Source organism: Rutilus rutilus (assembly GCF_951802725.1).
Source record: "Rutilus rutilus genome assembly, chromosome: 4".
Taxonomy (NCBI): Eukaryota; Metazoa; Chordata; class Actinopteri; order Cypriniformes; family Leuciscidae; genus Rutilus; species Rutilus rutilus.
The window spans coordinates 6,138,072-6,157,279 of NC_140212.1; the positions used below are offsets into that span (position 1 = coordinate 6,138,072).

Genomic DNA, 19,208 nt, shown 5'->3' on the forward strand with positions numbered 1-19,208 from the left:
CACACACACACACACACACACACACATATATATATATATATATTAGGGGTGTGCAAAGCAGCCGGTATTTGTATCTGTATTTGTATTTGTTGAGAGGGGAAAAGTATTTGTATTTGTATTTGTATTCGAGTAAATTTCAAAATAGGTGTAAAAATCCATTTTTTTTGCGTTACACTTCTAATTTACGTTATAGTGTAAGTATTCTTTAATTATATCCATTATAATAATTATGGATATGCAATATTGGTTGATGTTTTTCCATAAATCCAGCAATGAACATGTAACAAGGAACGTCATTGAAAAGAAAATAACATAACAGCCATTACCTACGTTAATGTTACTCTGTCAACAGCCTATTGTCTAAATTACCAAGCTAACAGAGCTACTAGTGTTGTCACGGTACCAAAATTTCAGTATTCGGTACCAATACCTGTGAAAATCCACGGTTCTCGGTAACAATTTCGGTAAAGCTTAGTTTATATCACGGTTACAAAGATGGAAACTGTAGTATTAAAAACACTACATTAATATTACATTTGTTAGATAACAATAGATAAAATGACCTAACAATAAACAATAGTTAGGCTATATACTGTCGCAATTATTCTCCTTGGGGTTCATTTAAAAATACATTTTTAAAATCAAAAGTTAACATTATTTATGTTAACATTATTTAATGCACAATGAATGAAGTGAACAAACATGACCAATCAAGTGTTTGTATTAAATAACATTCACAAACATTAATTAATGTTGTAAAAATATATTGTTCACTCAATGTGTTGATGTTAGATGCGCATTAAGTAATGTTAATGAATGGTATCTTATTGTAGTGTTACCAAACAGGAGATAAAACATGTTTTATTTGACTTGACTGTACTTATATTTAATCCAAAACTGCATTCATATTTAATTTTAAAAGAGCTTTTTAAACCTGCTGAGTTATCCAGCCAAGAATAAGCCTAGAACTGCTTTTCTGACGGACTGATATTAATGACAAAATGACGGCTTTTTTATTTCATTTCTCATCTCCATAAATATATCTAAAGCTAATGCAAGGGCTAGAAATCAATTAATTATTTGCTGATACTTCGTAATCATGAAGAGCGCAGTTCGCACGCTTTCTCCTTTCCACAAGCGCTTGCCCTCCCGTGGCGTCTGTCGTTGCTATGCAGCGCGCCGCTCGCTTCTATTATAAGCGCGATTGCCGCGCGCCTACATTTGAAATCTGCACGCGCAAAAAACGCGCTATGTGAACTACCCCTTATGACAACGTGACATTAGCCTAATCCAAAATATTTCAGCCACCACATCAGCAGCACCGCCGGTCGTCGCCATGTCTCATGAAGAAACGCAGCTTTTTGATATAAAGTTTTTCTTGTTCCCGAATACAAATATTTTTAAAAGTATTTGTTCGAAATAAGTATTCGTAAAAAACACATTATTTGTGCTTTCCGAATACCGTATTCGGGTTCGGCTCCACCCCTAATATATATATATATATATATTATTTTTTTCATCAAAGGTCAGATGTCATTTAATTTTAATACAAAAACACATGTGCAACTTTTCAATTCATTTGCCAGTGAAAATACTACCATTAAAAAAAAAAGGGAAAAAAAAGACATTTTACACTAAATCATTTTTTATTTTTAGGATGTCTTCGGATGTCCTCAAAGGAATGTTTTGCCAGATTTAGACTTGTGTTTGCAGTTTTGTCCCTAAAGTGCAGCTAATTAAACCCACATGGACACTTTTCCATCTATATACTTATGCAAAGCTCAAGTGTCTCACCGAATAGGAGAAATGCAGCTAAACTAAGCATCCATTTTCACACCGGAAATTAAAAGCTCTCCCACACCTCCATGCCGTGAGAGACAGACAGAGGGAGGGTGGGTGGGAGCGTGTTGTGTAAAGGTGCAAAGACAAAAGGTGCGATATGGAATTTATGACTCAATCTGATTGAGAACGCATAATTATAGCAATGCACTCTTGGGTTTATTTCCCATCACAGCTTGTCCCAGTATAGTGACGAGAACATGATGGACCCTGGAAACCTGGCCATTTGCTTCGGCCCGACTTTGATGCCGACCCCGGACCTCCTGGACCAGGTTTCATGTCAGGCGCATGTCAACGAGATCATCAAGACCATCATCATTCACCACGAAACCATCTTCCCTGACACCAAAGAGCTGGAGGGACCCGTTTATGAGAAGTGCATGAGCAATACTGAGTACTGGTGAGTGCTTAACTGATTACCAATATTAGTATTGACATGGTTTAAAGTGTATTGCATGTCGATAATCTTTTTGCGTCCTTTATCCTCAAAGTGAAAGTCCGTACAGTGAACCTGGAGCGTTTGAGGAAGGGGAGCAGGATGGAGGGACGGAAACACAGACGAGTGAGGAGGGTAATTAAAATGCTTATCATCGCTTAGTTTTTCTTATTCCCAAAAATGCAAATCATTTTCAAATGTCTGCCTTTCAGAGGGTGAGCCTGTGGAGGCAATGGCCAAGTTTGACTACGTGGGACGCTCTGGACGGGAACTCACCTTTAAAAAAGGCGCCACTCTGCTGCTGTTCCAGAGAGCGTCTGAGGACTGGTGGGAGGGACGTCACAACGGCACTGACGGACTCATCCCACACCAATACGTCACGCTGCAGGAGTGAGTTCATACTGTACTTCATCTATAAAGTGATGGCAACAAAATAGATGGAAAATCTGTCATAAATGTATAATTTTTTTTATATTTGCATATAACATTTCTTACAACAAAAATACAATAGCAACCAAAGATTGTTGTTACACTTAATAAATTAATACGGGAGCTCCGTTATGCAGTTTGAGAAGTCACTTGTTTAATTATTTTACAGTGGTGACTAATTCCCACTTAACTGTAATGCTCTAAAACCATAGAAAATGAACATGGTGACTACACAATGTGAGAAGTTATTTAATTTTTATGTTTTTATTTTTATATTTTATTTTACTTTACTTTTTTATTTTACTTTTACTTCATTTTTATTTTATTTTATTTTAAATGTTATTTTATTTAATTTCATCCTTTACTTTTTTTATTTTTTATTTTACTACTTTTAATTTAATTTAATTTTTTTATACATTTTACCTTACCTTACTTTAGTTTACTTTTTATTTTACTTTACTTTATTTTTTATTTTACTTGATTTTAAATTTTATTTTATTTTATTTCACCTTACTTTACCTTACCTTACTTTTTATTTTATTTTACTTAATTTTTATTGTATTTTATTAACAGTATTGACAAATTATTTCTTCCTGTTATTGCTGCATGGTGACTACAGTTAATATTTACCACATTTTTATTGTAGTAACAATAACTGTCATTGTAATTTTATTCTGTTCTGTTCTGTTTATAACAAAAATGGCTTGAATTTCCTAATTTAACTAAAATAAATTTTGACCAAACGATCAAGCTTGATCTTAAGGTGGATGGATGGATAAACTTGTGAATGGCATATTTCAGGGATGAGGGCATGTCAGACACTCTGAGCCAGAAAGCAGACAGTGAGCTCAGCACCACACCTTCAGATGAAGTGAGCTCCAGGCGATCGCTGACCTCCCCTACTGAACCAAGAATCCCTGAGACCTTCATCAGCCGGTGAGCGCACACACACACACACACACACACACACACACACACACACACACACACTCTGTCTCCCAGTCACTTTTCACTTTATTACTTCCTCTTCCCTCTCTTCAGACACCGGAAGCGGACGGAAGCCCTCCTGCGCCGCGTCCCTGGTCGCCTAAGCGACGGTCACTGCCATGGCAATGGGCTGGAACGCAGCTCGCCCCCTGTAACGGTGACCGTAACGGGGCATTTCAGCCCGCGGGAGCTGTTACGCGGGAACAGCTGCGCCCTGGACAGTCCTGAGCACCACAGACGCACAGGACACAACGCCAACTCCAACGGCAACGTCACTGCCAGCATCAGCAGACACGAGTCTCTGCGCAGGGAGAGAGAACGAGAGAGTCCTCCGATACGCCAGTCACCCTCCGCGCTGCATTGTGGGATACCTATTCAACGCTCCCAGACGCTGAACCCGCACACGATGGCACAGGTTTGTTTATGAACAGTCATGAAAATGGGTGACTCTCACAAAAACATGCCATTATCAAAATTAGAAGGGAAAAAAGTATGTTATTTTTGTGCACATTCAAATTGATACCTCTCTGTAGAATTTTTTGGATAAATTAAGATTTATTGCATTGACATTATTTTTGACAATTTCCACTTAAATTCTTGAATTTAATTATTAAATCATAACTAAATTTGTGGTCATTTTGGAAAAAGATTTTATTTTGAAATATTTGATTAATAAAATGAATAATCAGTGACCATAATAAATAATGATAAATTATATTAGATATATATTAGATATAAAATATAGATATTATATTCAGATATTATTATATACATTGTATATATATATATCATTTGTTCAAATTAATGAACAGTAATATAAATTGATACATTATTAGATATTATAATATCTGTATATAAATGTTTAGATTTCATTATTTATGTATCAAATGTAGTCAATTTATATTCAATAAAAAATTTATATTTATATTTTATATAAATTAGATTAGATTTCAATAATTGTGTATTAAATGTATAGTCAATTTATTTTATTCAAAAATACATATAATATATATAATTTGTTAAAAGTCGATTAATAAAATTAATTGGCAAATTAATTAACAGTGATATAAATCGATATATTATTAGATATTATAATATCTACATATAAATTGTTTAGATTTCATTATTTGTATGATGTATAATCAATTTATATTAAATAATAAAATTAATAATCAGTGAAGTGACAATATAATAATGTTAAAAAATATTTTTTATATATTATAATATATTTATACATTAGATATTAATTTCTATAGTATTTATTGGGGGGAAAAAAGAGCGATCCTAAAAAATAGGATTTATTTTTTTTATGCAAAATGCAATTTCTTACTTGTTTCCCTTGGATTTAAGTGATGACCCGGATATGTCCATGACACGTTTCATGAGATTCACCCAAATCCACATTGACCCAGCGTGTCGTTATAGTAATACCCGTACAGTTAACGCTCTCTCTCTCCAGGACATAGAGGAAACTATGAGCCTGGCCTTGAACGAGCTGCGTGAGCTGGAAAGGCAGAACGGGAAGACCGCGGCTCCTGACCTGGTGCTGGACACCCTGGAGCAGGTGAAGAGCAGCCCGTCCTGCCCGTCCGGCTCCACCCCCTCCAGCTTATCCAGCCCGTCAGATTCCCCGAGCCCCCTCAGCCCCATCAGCCCCCTTCCGCCTCTCCCTCCACTGCCCGGCCCCTCGTCCCGCCGCTCCAACGACCCCGTGGCCTCCTTCAAGCCCATCGCCTCGCCCCGCATGGGAGTGACGCTGCGCCCACCCGCCCTACGCCCCAAACCGCCCATTCTCCCCAAAGCCAACCCTCCGCCTTCCCAGCAGCCCCAGAATGCGCCTCCGGGCCTCGGCGGCGACAAATCGGGAACTATGTGAGTCAATGGGTCCGACCGAAGGAAACAGGGTTTAAGACTTGACGATTGCTTGAAGAACGTAAACAGGGTTAATCTCTTAATAATGACATGATTGTACGGCCGATAGCTAGGTTACACGCAGAACGGTCTGATAGCATTAGTCTATGATATTATATCCATAAATGTGTTGTCAGGGTGGTGTGTGTGTGTGTGTGTGTATTCTCAAAGTGAATAGGACTTTATCGTGTCTGTGTGTAGATACATTTATGAGGAACCCATTCAGAGACAGCGGAGAGAGACTGGCTGTACAGGAAGTACCGTTGTTGTTTTATTGGGAAATGTCGTTCCATTGAGTTGGTGCAATGCATTTTGAGTGCGCTTTGATTTGTTAGGCCTTACGTCACAAGAGGGATGTGTTCGCTCCGTCGAGAACGCCATTTTTATAAGTTGCTGCTGCTTCCATTGATGCTTCGATTCGAGATACAGGACTATCGGTGCCTCTTGGGAAAATGGTTATTTCACTTTGTTGGAAGTTGATGGGGAATGTAATTTAGGTTTTTTGTTCTGTTTTTCGAGCCACGCACCTAGCCTTTCCCGCAAGGAACGAGGCGACCGAAGAACACAGAATGTATTCCATGAATGTTCCACTTTTGTTTCTTTTTTTCACTCGGAAAAATACCACACTAAGCCTTGATCACCAGATAAACCTCCCCCTTTACCGTGGAAACCAAACCCTGAAGCCTGATTGGACGACGTGGGAGGGACGGAACTGGTAACATTCCGAGGGCAAACGTGAACTAAGCTTTAATGAAATATCCTGCTGAACATGCAAAAGAGATTTGATTGTATCCGGGGAGGATTTGCGGCGACTTCTTTCGCCAGGTCTTGCCCTCCCTCAGTTCGTCCGAGTACAATTTCCACTGCTGCTCCTCTGACGGACCATAATGGTGTTCGATCCTCGATTTTCAACGTCCCCTGTGCTTCCAGTGTACGTGTGTTTGTACGATATCGTCAACGGCAGACTCTTTGGAGCACACTAACCATACATGGCTCTCCTGTGTGTGTGTATGTGGGGGGTTTTGCATGATGAATCGCGGTTAGAGTAGTGCAGAGTACACTATTGATGGATAATTCATGCTTGTACATGGCAACTTAAGTGTTTGAGTGTGTGTGTGTGTATGTGTGTGTGTGTGAGTGAAAGAGAGTTAGAAAGAGTGCACTGCACTTGTAGACAAGATATGTATGTGTGTGAGTGTGAGTGTGTGAACGAGGGTGTTTAGTCTGGTGTGTAAATATGCATGAAGGTGAGGTGAGTTGTTTTACGATATGAATGGCCTTGGTTCACTTTTTATACACTAACAATGATTGTTTTTCCACTTTTTTTGACTGCTGCTCTTACGTTTTTCTACCAGTTCTAATTTTTTACCTACGAGGATTTATTTCTTACTGGTGCTCTTTCATACGACCACGTCCACTTGTCGCCGTATTCCAACGCCCACCTTTTATCCTTTTACAAGCGATGTGCATATCTGAGGCCATCGCCCCACCCTCCCACACACACACAAGCACACACACACACACACACACACTGTGTTCACATGAAAGTGCCTTTCAGGATGCATGTTGAATGCAGGAGCCTGGTCTGCCAAGGGTGTGTGCTCCCGTCGCTCTCTGAAGAGTCGTTCCCCAAGTTAAATAATAACAATAATAACGTTAGAGCTCTTTCCAGATATTTAATAACCTAAATGAATAATAAATATGTACATTTAATCCATTGTGATGTCGCACTTTCATGTATAGGACTGTATTGGCATGTAGCATTAAATCATGTTCCAGTGCATTTTAAAATGTGTCGAAACTGAATGTCTTTGAAATAAAGGAAAGTTGATATGTCGCAAAAAAATGGCGTCTTGTACTTTTGTTTTTTTGTTTTCAGTTTGCAGTGCTGGAATGATATACTAAAATGTAATGGTGAGTAAAGCAGCTGTGCGTGTGATGGTCTACAATATTTAAAGGGATAATGCACACAAAAATATCATTCTTATACCAAATGAATTGTGAATTTTGGTTAAACTTTATTTTGATTGTCCACTTTAGACATTCTAACTATAACTTTGCAACTACATGTCAAATAACTCTCATTAATTTGGAACTACATGTCAACTCATTCTTATTAAAGTATTAGTAGGCAGTTAGGGTTAATAGAATAAGTTGACTTGTACTTGCAAAGTTACCTATAATCCTTGTTGGGAGTTATGTAATCAGATTACTTTTTTCAAGTAACTAGCAGAGGTGTCAAGTAACGAAGTACAAATACTTCGTTACCTTACTTAAGTAGAAATTTGGGATATCTATACTTTACTGGAGTAATTATTTTTCAGACGACTTTTTACTTCTACTCCTTACATTTTCACGCAAATTATCTGTACTTTCTACTCCTTACATTTTAAAAATAGCCTCGTTACTCCTATTTAATTTCGGCTTGTCGTCGTTAAAAAATGTTTTGGCCAATTACACAAACGGTTTAGATCTGAGTCCCGCCTCCTGAATGCACATCGCTAAACTGATTGGCGTTGTGTTTTCTTTCTAACTTGTGAGAGGCTGTAGTCACATTTGGTTGTGCAAAGCGCCAAAACTCCACCGAAGGAAACCTAGATGCGGTAAGCGAGGGAGAAATCGGGGCAAATCGCGTCAAATATTGATTTAGACTAGAGAGAGAGAGCATTAATTGCATTTTTTTTCTTACATTACTTTTACTTTTATACTTTAAGTAGTTTTGAAACAAGTACTTTTATACTTTTACTTGAGTAAAAAGCTTGAGCTGATACTTTTTAAACCCTAGTATCTATACTTCTACCTGAGTAATGAATGTGAATACTTTTCACACCTCTGGTAACTAGTTAAGTAATGCATTACTTTTACATTTACAACAAAATATCTGAGTTACCTTTTCAAATAAGTAATGCAAGTTACCTTGTTTTCCCATTTATTAACTGACAGGAGTAAGTGCAGAAGTGTTGTGTGTAGTTCTAGACTAAATGTGAGCATGCATTTACTCATCTCACTTGCACAAAAACAGATTCAGTATTTCTCTAAATAAATAAAAACAGTGAAAAGCAAATACAGGTTATTTTCATTTTTGGTGTGAAAGGGCCTTTACATTTGCCAAAATCTTTTTTTTTTGCTGTTGTTGTTATTAAAAAACAAATAAGCAAGGCCAGCGCAGATAACGCAAAAGTAACGCAATGCATTACTTTCCATAAAAAGTAACTAAGTATCGCAATTAGTTACTTTTTTTAGCGAGTAATGCAATATTGTAATGCATTACTTTAAAAAGTAACTTTCCCCAACACTGCCTGTAATCAGTAAAATGCCTATTGGATAGCATCAAAATAAAGTGTTAGCAGATATTAAGCAGACAGTCTACTACTCTAATCAATGATTGGTTGACATGTAGTTACAAAGTTACTTCTAGTTAGTAGAACATCTAAAGTGGAATTTCGAAATGCTTTTTTTAAATGTAAAAGATTTTTGAGTGTACTATACTTTTAATGTCCCTCAGTTTTCCTTGGAATGTTAGAATCCATCTGCAAGAATCCATGTGCACTAATAATAACCTATGCTTTTATTTCAGTCTTGCTGTTAAAAATGTAGGAAGATTCGAGGATCCTTTTATGGCTCACGCAGAAGTGCACAAGCGGTGGACCCAGTCTCTGCCTTTTAGCAAGGAATCATTTCCCATCATGCACCTTGACTTGGCTGATGCTGAAGTGGAGGTAAAATGATAATATAACGGGATCCAAAAGTCTGAGATCACTAGTGAAAATGTTTTGTTTTACATTATTATAATTTAACACTACTACTATTTAATGTGAATATCATTATGTTTAAGTATTTGGTTTATCTCTCGTTTGCTTTAGCTGCACGAACTCCACAATTTTGTGTAAAACCTGATGTTCTTATCTGAGCATCTTGAGCTTCAGTGGAACAATCTGCCTACAGTCACATGATTAAGGTCACACATTTACTTATTTAAATGAATATGAAATATTTCAGCAACAAAACACTAATCAAATAACATTTCTTAGTTAATTTTCAATTTGATTTTGAGTCCAGATTTTCTGGTCCAGTCTCAGACTTTTGGACACCACTGTGGTTTCCGATTTGTGGATGGGATCTGTTTTCTCCATCTTGTGTTATGGGTATACGGCTATCAATCTTTAATGTTTTGATTTATATTAATCTTCATTTTTCAAATGCAAGGTGGTTCATCCTTTCTGTTGTCCTTGAGCACAGACGTCAACTCTCATATGTATAGCTGTGAGCTATGTGTTTCATTGGGTTTGCAGTGAACCATAACAGGAAAATAATGAATTTTCCAGTAGGACGATGACCTATTAAAAAGCAACCAGTAATGGTTATAAAAAATAAAAATAAAAAGGGCAAAAGTGTCAGTCAAGATTCACAACTAAATTTAAGACAGTACAGTTAGTATGATACACAATTCTAAACTTTATTGCAGAAGTGAAAATGTACAGGAGGAGAAAAGAGTCAAAACATTAAAACCAAAGGCTTAGCTATTAAAATATGTTACACATAGCAAATTAACATTAAAAGGGAAATCAAAATTCTTTGTAATAGGTCCCTTTTCATATTCAGTAAAGCAAGTCCAATTGCTAAGCCGGAACACTCATTTGCGAGCACATAAAAAAAAAAAGACAAATGTTCACAGCTGTGATATTCGTCTTTGGTCTGAAAGTGTTTGAATCATGACGCGTTTGGACCTCTTTAATAATTGTTCAAAAGGAAACGGATAAAACGGTTTCAGCAGCAGAGTGAATAAAAGAGCACCGGCAACTGATATTGACCTGAAACACCCTTTTAAAATAAACTATGTTTGGGTTGAAAATAGTACATGATGAGGTTCATCCCTTGGAGCCTGGTTTGAGTGTAGTGAAGGGTTTGGAGTTCCTCAGCGATCCCGTCAGCTCCTGCAGGAACGCCACGATGTGCGAGTCCCTCTCTGACTTCCTCCCGTCGAAGATCACCACCACGGTGAAGTGCGGCTCGGGTCGCGTGAGGAAGTAAGTGCTCTGGACTTTATCGTCGTAAAAGTGGACCACCTTATCCAGAGCGTTGAGCTCCGTGGCGCGGTCGCTCATGATCATGATGACGTTGGGCCAGTGTGTGACCGGCCTTTCTCCGCCGGGAAGCGACACGACGGCCGGAAACTGGTCCACGCCTTTCGGGGCTTCACGGTACGAGTGCGGATGGTGGTATCCGTGCCCCTGGAAGCTCTCGGAGCCACGGTTGTCGAAGACCAAGGAGACGTTCGAAGCGTCGTGCTTGCGAATAAAGCCAGAGATCTTGCCGAAGTAATCGAGGGAGGTGCGAGCCGTCAGGGTTTTCATTTCGGACTGTGACGTCTGCCGGCTAAGAGCCTCATGGAAGTAGAAACTAAACTTGGCTAGGAGTGTCGCTTGAAGGCGCTGCAGCCACAGATAGAGGTGCGGCGGCTGCACGGCCTTCTGGGATTGGCCTCCGAAGAGGTGTTTCCTGGTCTCTCGTTGGCGTTCGAACACCTGCCCCCATGCCTGCAGTTTGGAATGGGCGCCGTGCAGGTTCAGCAGAGACGGAAGGAAATGCCACTCGGAGATCTGCGCCTGGCATCGCAGGAGCTGAGTCAACACGTCCACCTCCACCTGGAAGCTGTTCTCCAGACGGCTCAGGATTGGATGGTGGAATCTGAAAGAAATTAAATGGCCGTCAGGGATTACAGATAAAACCTCCCGTGAATTATAAGGCTGTGCTTTGAAGTAAAATCAATACCACTGGAAACATGTTGGTAACTGGTCAGTTGACGGCACCCACTGACTTGATCAATGGCTACCGTCAACAGGTTACCAACATTCTTTAAAATATCTTGTGTTCAACAGAAGAAAGAAACTCAGACAGGTTTGAAACAACTTGAGAGTAAGTAATGACAAAATGTTAATTTTTGGGTGAATAATCGTGCAAATTGCAAAGGCTAACTAATTCGTTGCCAGTTTCAGAGAGAAGCGTGGCACTGTGTTCATTTATACACCGTAATAATAATTTGTGAATACAAGTGTTTTACAAGAAAAAAATGGGTTCATGCCATGTCGTAATAACCATAATTACGAGATGACAACCCGTGACATTCTACCCGTGAGCTGTTCACATCCTCAGACACGGAATTATGCATTTCTATAGGCTTTATGTAGCCCCGCCCCTTTTCAGCGCTTTGCTCATGGTCTTCGCTCATGGTCGGTCTTTCCGGTTTGTATTTCCACAGTATGGAGGTAAGATCTAACGGATTTATGAATGAACAAATCGTTTTAAACTCTTCCTGGTCTACTGACGTTTGATATGACATCCGCTTCAAACATTACAATGCACATGATAACTTTCCTTGACTCTACAGTAAATAAATCCACTTCACCTGCCAGTTACTCTTCAACAGCGATGCCATACAGGTGAAACTTCAGTAATTCAACTTAAAAGGTGAAACTAATATATTATATAGACTCATTACATGCAAAGTGAGATATTTCAAGCCTTTATTTGTTATAATTTTGATGATTATGGCTTACAGCTTATGAAAACCCCAAATTCAAAATCTCAGAAATTTTGAAAATGTTCATAAGCTGTAAGCCATAATCATCAAAATGATAACAAATAAAGGCTTGAAATATCTCACTTTGCATGTAATTTTCAATATAATATATTAGTTTCACCTTTTAAGTTGAATTACTGAAATAAATGAACTTTTGCACAATATTCGAAGTAGAAATATACAGATCTACCGCAAAAACAGAAGTTTAAACACAAAGTTCTAAAGATGGCTGTGCGCTTGTTTCTCTGGCACATTAGGTCTATATAGCAATACTTATCAACTGCAAAATGAATCTGCAGTGGTCACGTGCAAGTCAGAGCTTACAAGTAAGTTCTACAAGTCGGATCGCACCTTATTTCAGTCTTTCTCCTTAAAAATGTTGTTTAATTCAATGTTACTTGTTACTTTGTGAAAATCGTTTCAAAGTAAACTGCACCAATTTTTTTCAGTGCACTTTGAAACAATCATAAGCAGTGCCCCGCTTCACTCTGAAACTGGCAGCGCATATATTTGCTGGCAAAAAGAAATGAAGAAATTAAAAAATATATTTAAATTTTAGTGTGCTATAAAAATTTACTCAAAATGCTATTTTTTATTTATTAAATACTTTTTTACAGTACAGTTGTTTTATTGTAATTTATTTCTTATTTTTAATATTTTAATTAATAATAAATAACAACAAAAATAATTTTATAGACATTGAATGTAGTGGTCGACCGATATTGGTTTTTTGATGGCCGATGCCGATATCTTAGAGAGCAGGGTGGCCGATGGCCGATATAAAGCCGATATTTTTATCTATATTTATTTTAATCAATATTTAATAAATTAGAAACAATTAGAAAACAAATCTTTAAAATAAACATGCTTTTAGACTTTAGATGGCAACTTCTTGAATCTGCAATCCTATTACAGTATTTTTCACAAAGTAATTGTTTACAAATATATGAATAAAAATAAAGTAAACACTGTAACAGGGCACTCAGTAATCTGGTAATTTCGTGCTGGTAATCATATTTTTTCAAATAAAGACAACAAGGTAACGCTAATATTACAAACAGCACAGTGAAAATGATATGAATATGACACAGTTGGCAACTGGATATATCACAGATATGAATATGACACAGTTGGCAACTGGTTATATATCAGCATATTTTAAAATGAAGGATTTAAAGTTTTTCGCTCGCGTCTCCTGTGAAGCTGATCTTCTGTTCACATTCACTCACTTCGCACGGACCGACCGTCACTCGCAGACAGTAATGCACACTTCACAAGATATCACAGCTGGATTCGATTGAATCTGCAAGGTTTGTGAAATTAAATGTTTATTAGATATTCAGAGATTTGTTTAAATGACGAAGATGCGCGTTTGCTGAATGTTGACGCTAAATGAGAAAGTATTTTAGCCTGATTGTTTGCCTTAAATGTTACAAATAATATAAAAGCAAACGCTTTACTTTACTTACTTAGCAATACCATTTACTTTCTTTGTTTACCAGTTCTGTCTAACAAAGTATTAGATATGACTGACAGAGATCGTAAATTAATGAAGACGGAGAATGTGAGTGAGCGCTGTGTGATCTGAGGAGCTGCCGTTGCCGTTCTCTTCTGGCGCTGGTGTTCTCAGCGCCGCCCGTCAAAATAAAAGTCCCGCTTCCAACACATCGGCCAATCAGAAAAACGTATCGGCCGATGCCGATATTTCAAAAATGCCAAATATCGGCCGATATATCGGCCTTGGCGATATATCTGTCGACCACTAATTGAATGGGTCAAAAACTGCGAATGTGGCTTATGAAAACACTTGTGGACGCCCACATTTTTCAAGTATTTCCCAAATTGGTCAACCATAAAAGGATGGTTTGCACTAAAAAAACAATAATTTTTTACAATAATTTAAAATTCAAATGCACTCTTCCACAAAATCAACTCATTCAAGAATGATTATTTCAGAAATAGCGAATTAAGTAATCTTGAGAATTCTGTATTTTTTCATACCGCAAAATATATCAGAAACACTGAATATCGCATTGTCAGATTTTCCAATATTGTACAGCTCTATGTGTAATGGAACTCGATGATGTAAACATGAGACGATGCAAGATGGTGGACGATTGTCAGCATCTCTGTAATCCTGCAATCTGTGTGTCCTGTTTGAGCTATCGACGCTGTGCCAGCTTGTTCTCTTTGCTCATTAGCTCTGGAGAAAGTCATGAATACTGCAGGGTGGCATAGAGCTCATTACATCTCCTGCATTCAGCAGCAGCGTGAAATTCTTCACCCCTGACTGATCATTAATTACATGTCTTAGCAGGCAGCCAGAAAGAGAGCATGAGGAAATGACAGAGGGAGAGAAAGAAAATTAAAAATAAAGCTCACAGAAGAATACTTTCTATTTCAGTTTAATCCAGAGACGAGCCATTTGTAAACCCTGGTGCAAGGAAAAAAACCCTAACCGGCCCAACACGGCAACCAATGGTGCGAGTTTGGGGCGGGTCTATCCGATCGGTTTGGCCACTCAATGGAAGATCGGGAGTGTTTGAGGAAACCTGTTTGAAAATGATCACTTTTGCAAACATGAATTCGCATTTAATGCTTTTTCTTTGAAGGCCAGCAGTTGAAAGCGGATTTGTCAAGGTCAGCCTCGGCGACCCTCTTAAGCGTCACGCTGCAGGCAAGAGCTGAATCTCCGCCGAGCCGTCGGCTGACTGATTAATTGATCAGATAACATTTGGGAGATCTTGTCTCTTCTACTCCAGCGATGACTCAATGCTTGGCATCCTTCTCGTGAAGTGCAGAGTTCACCTTGAGCAGTCAGTGGGAGCGCGCTCGGCATCAGATGTCATTAACCAGGAGCTGGGCTCACGGACTGCTTTATCAAACATCATTTCTGATAAAACAATATGGGCATTTAAAGGTGCGTTTAAGTAGTTTTTCCACTTTAAAAGAAATCATGGGTGAAAAAATGATATATATAGAGATCTATGGTTTTTTATACTGTAGAAAGTCAAACCCTAAACACTAAACCGAACCATTACAGAAAACTTTCTGCATTTTTGAATTTAAAAAATAAAATAAACATTTAGTATGTTTTTTAAGCCGTTGGGGTTTACGAGGACACAGGAACATAAACCATATATACAAGAACATTGTGTGTGTGTGTTCTTGCATATATGGTTTATGAGGACACACATTCTTTGGATGTCATCATATTCCAAAACTTACATTTACATTTACATTTATTCATTTAGCTGACGCTTTTATCCAAAGCGACTTACAATTGCTATATATGTCAGAGGTCGCACGCCTCTGGAGCAACTAGGGGTTAAGTGTCTTGCTCAGGGACACATTGGTGTCTCACAGTGGATTCGAACCCGGGTCTCTCACACCAAAGGCATGTGTCTTATCCATTGCGCCACACCACCTCCTTAACACCTCCTTAATAACTTAATTATATATTAATTCTGAATATTTTTATTCATTTATTTGGTAGATGCTTTTATCAAAAATATTTTAAATGCACCATTACATCTAGCACATTTTTGGCATTGTTTTAATGATTTCATCCGTTTTCTTTGAAAGTTTATTTTAAATTACCTTAATTTATTTTACTCTGAGGTGGAAATGGGCTTTAATAGTTTTTTTTTTCTATTACACATGTATAGACCAGAGAAACAAGCGCACAGCCATCTTTAGAATATTGTGTTTGATCTTCTGTTTGTGCGGTAGATCTGTCTATTTCTATGGCATCGCTGTCGAAGAGTAATTAGCTGGTGAAGTGAATTCAATTTGTTTGTTGTAGAGTTGACAAAACTTATCATGAGCATTGCAATGTTTGAAACGGATGTCGTATCAAACATCAGTAGACTAGACAGGGAAGAGTTTTTCATAAATCCGTAAGATCTGACCTTCATGTGTGGAAACACGAACAGGAAGACAGAACACAACGAGCGCAGAGCTGAAAAGGGGCGGGGCTACATAGGATCTATGTAGTGTAAAACCATTTTGTTTTGCTAATAAATAAATAAAAGGTGAATGTGAGCAAGGGAAGCCAAGACTCCCCCTGGGGGTATAGATAACACACTACAACACAGAGTCCCATGCGCGCGCGCACACACACAACGATCCTCAATCTAAAAGTAAATGTTTCTCAAATCATTTCAGTAATATATGAAATAAACATTGATTTAATAATAGTTTCTCAGAATAATGAAACTAAAAGACGAAGAATCTACAACACCATACACTACTCTCCGTTTCTCACCTGGAACTGTACTTCTGCAAAATGGTCTCCAGCGTGCTCACGAGCTCCTCAGAGTTCACAGTCTTCTGGCTACCCAGAGAGTGCATCTTCTCGTAGAAGTCTGCGATCTCCACCCTGGCCTGCGTGAAGTGACACAGCTGCTCGGACAGATGAGACAGGAGGTCCTCCAGGTTGGGAGACGAGCCTCCGGATGTGTGGCGGCCCATGGAGACCACCTTCTTCAGCTCGTTCTGCAGAGACGTATAGATGGTTCTGATGGAATCCTTACGGCTGAAGAATGACTGACCACCTGCGTGACACACATACATTAAAATGATGGCGTTTAAACAATATGCTGGAGAGTTTCGAGCAGATAACAGACCAAACAGATGGTGATGTATTATGTATGGCCACATGGCGCCATCTGCTGTATTTAAATGATACACCATGGGTTACATTTTGTTTTATGGCATGTCCAAAAAAATATTAGAGTAGCCTGATACATGCACAGTCCAGTTTTAATTTTATTTTTATTTTTTAAACATGTTACCAGGGTAATACCACATGTTTGGCATATTCAAAACCATGACATTACCATGGTTACATGTGCTAGGATAATACTATGTCTAAAAAGAGTTTTACTATGGCATGTCAAAAAGCACGGTGTTATACTGGAACAGGCCCGAAAACATGACCTTACATTGATGTTACTGAATGATTAGCATAATAAACGTGTGTAGTGTTAAAATCTGATAAATGGAAGCAGATTTCACCACAAAAATGATTTGGTAAATCAAAATTATGACATAAAATTATAATTATCTATCATGAAAAAGTAAAAAAAAAAAAAAAATCAGAATTATAACTTTTTGTTATAATTACGACTGTCATAATTTTGACACTTTGTCAATTGACTTGTCATAATTTTGACTTATGTCATAATTGACATTTTATCTCATATCTTCAAATTGTTTCAATTTCGATTATTTCATAATGTAGACTTTTTATAATAATAATTATTAGGTGATTAGGACTTTTTATCTCATAATTTGGATATTTCGATTTAATCTCGTTGAATTTTTTTAATGTCAATTTTGATTACCTAAATTATTACTTTTTTATCTAATAATTTCATTTGTTATGTCACTTTTTATCTCATAATTTTGACTTTTTATCATAACTTTTGTCGCATTATTTAAACTTTTTATAATAATAATTAGGCAACTAGGTCTTATTAATCTCAATTCTGACTTGGTGTCTGTCTTATTTAAACTTTGTCAATTAAAATTTTATCTAAATTATTAATTTTCTTATCTTGTAATTCCAGTTGTCATATAATGTTACTTCGTATTTCATACTTCTCATAATTTTGACTTTTTACCATAACTTTTGTCTCGTAATTTTGACTTTTATAGTAATAACTAGGTAATAATACTAATTAGGACTGTCATAATTTTGACTGTTTCAATTTCGATTATTTCATAATGTAGACTTTTTATGATAATTAGGACTTTTTAAAATACCAAAGCATGTTTTTGTTTTTTCAACTTTTTAATGTCAAGTTTGAATATCTAAATGACTTTTTCATCTAATAATTTCATTTATTATAATATTACTTTTTATCTCATAATTTTGACTTATCATAACTTCTGTCTCATAAATTAGACACTTTATGTCATAATTACAATACCAAAGCATGTTTTTTTTTATTTATTTTTTACTTTTTAATTTCAATTTTGAATATCTAAATTATTACTTTTTTATCTAATAATTTCATTTGTTATAATGACACTTTTTATCTCATAATTTAGACTTTTTATCATAACATTTGTCTCATAATTTAGACACTTTACGTCATGATAAAAATACCAAAACATGTTTTGTTTTTACTTCTCATGTGGTGGAAATGGGCTTCCAAGAGGCCCTCCCCCACCCCCGGGTAACACCAGAGTATTTTGCATGTAAGGAGTAAGGATACAGTATCAGAAGTGCTTCTCTCATACCTAGTTTCTGGCCGAGGAAGGTCATGTTGTGGTAGGCTTTCTCTGCGGCTGCCAGGTGTGCGAGAGCGGCCAGAAGAGACCCCCAGATGGCTCCTGCACTCTTACTGGCGTCCTTCTCCTTCTCCACATAATCCTTCGCCCTGTCAAACCAGAACATCCCGAGCTGTGTGAAGAAGCTCTCGAGCACGGCTCTCTCTTTAGGAACCGGCCGCAGTTCCTCATCGCGCTGCGTGTCACACATGATGACAGGCACAAATCAGCGCACTTGCGCTCGCAGCTGCTGCACATTCACGCGACAGCGTTATTTAATGAGCGCTAAAACTGTTCGACGCGCGCGTTATGTTGTGTCCGACAGTCGCGGTCGCTAGAAAAGACCATAACAAACCACACCAACGAGTTTGAATGGCTCGGATCGTTTTCTGCAGGTAAAATGCACATTCTTAGTGCTAAACGCCACCATGACACTTTTCAACGACAACACTACGGCAAGCCAAAGGAGACAAATACGTCCGTATATGAAACGCGAATCATACAAAAGCAAAATGCAGAAAAATCAGCTATTTAAAATGCCATTTTATTTAAATATAATATATTTGAACATATTTTTATATCTCTATATCCGTCCATTAAACCTTATTATATTGCAAAGACGATTCAGACCATTTAAACGTATATTTATAAACGTGTATGAATATATATCTAATGAAAATTTGTAGAGTTTGTGGAGTAAAAACGAACATTTAAAATGAGAGAGATTGTGCTACTATTCACAAATAA

The 19,208-nt window shown here is 37.5% G+C and overlaps 2 protein-coding genes across 4 annotated transcripts in view; one reads left to right on the forward strand and one right to left on the reverse strand.

The window, feature by feature from the left end:
* Positions 1-7,441, forward strand: part of srgap1b (SLIT-ROBO Rho GTPase activating protein 1b) — a 38,447-nt gene extending 31,006 nt beyond the window's left edge. For 2 of the 3 annotated variants that reach the window (XM_084407867.1, XM_084407869.1), the window contains exons 17-22: positions 2,015-2,239; positions 2,331-2,410; positions 2,488-2,665; positions 3,506-3,640; positions 3,746-4,106; positions 5,151-7,441. In XM_084407867.1, the coding sequence (XP_084263993.1) occupies positions 2,015-2,239; positions 2,331-2,410; positions 2,488-2,665; positions 3,506-3,640; positions 3,746-4,106; positions 5,151-5,567 (1,396 nt within the window). In that variant the 3' untranslated portion in view covers positions 5,568-7,441. The remainder of the gene's footprint in view (positions 1-2,014; positions 2,240-2,330; positions 2,411-2,487; positions 2,666-3,505; positions 3,641-3,745; positions 4,107-5,150) is intronic. The other variant, XM_084407868.1, reaches the window with a different exon arrangement.
* A 2,596-nt stretch (positions 7,442-10,037) lies between these two features.
* kics2 (KICSTOR subunit 2) lies at positions 10,038-18,918 on the reverse strand. Its single transcript, XM_084408458.1, has 3 exons — positions 18,432-18,918; positions 16,450-16,738; positions 10,038-11,290 (listed from the first exon to the last, which is right to left on the reverse strand). Exons 1-3 carry the CDS (start codon positions 18,670-18,672, stop codon positions 10,471-10,473), a joined length of 1,350 nt encoding a protein of 449 aa, XP_084264584.1. The 5' UTR covers positions 18,673-18,918; the 3' UTR covers positions 10,038-10,470.
* Between the last annotated feature and the right edge of the window lie 290 nt (positions 18,919-19,208).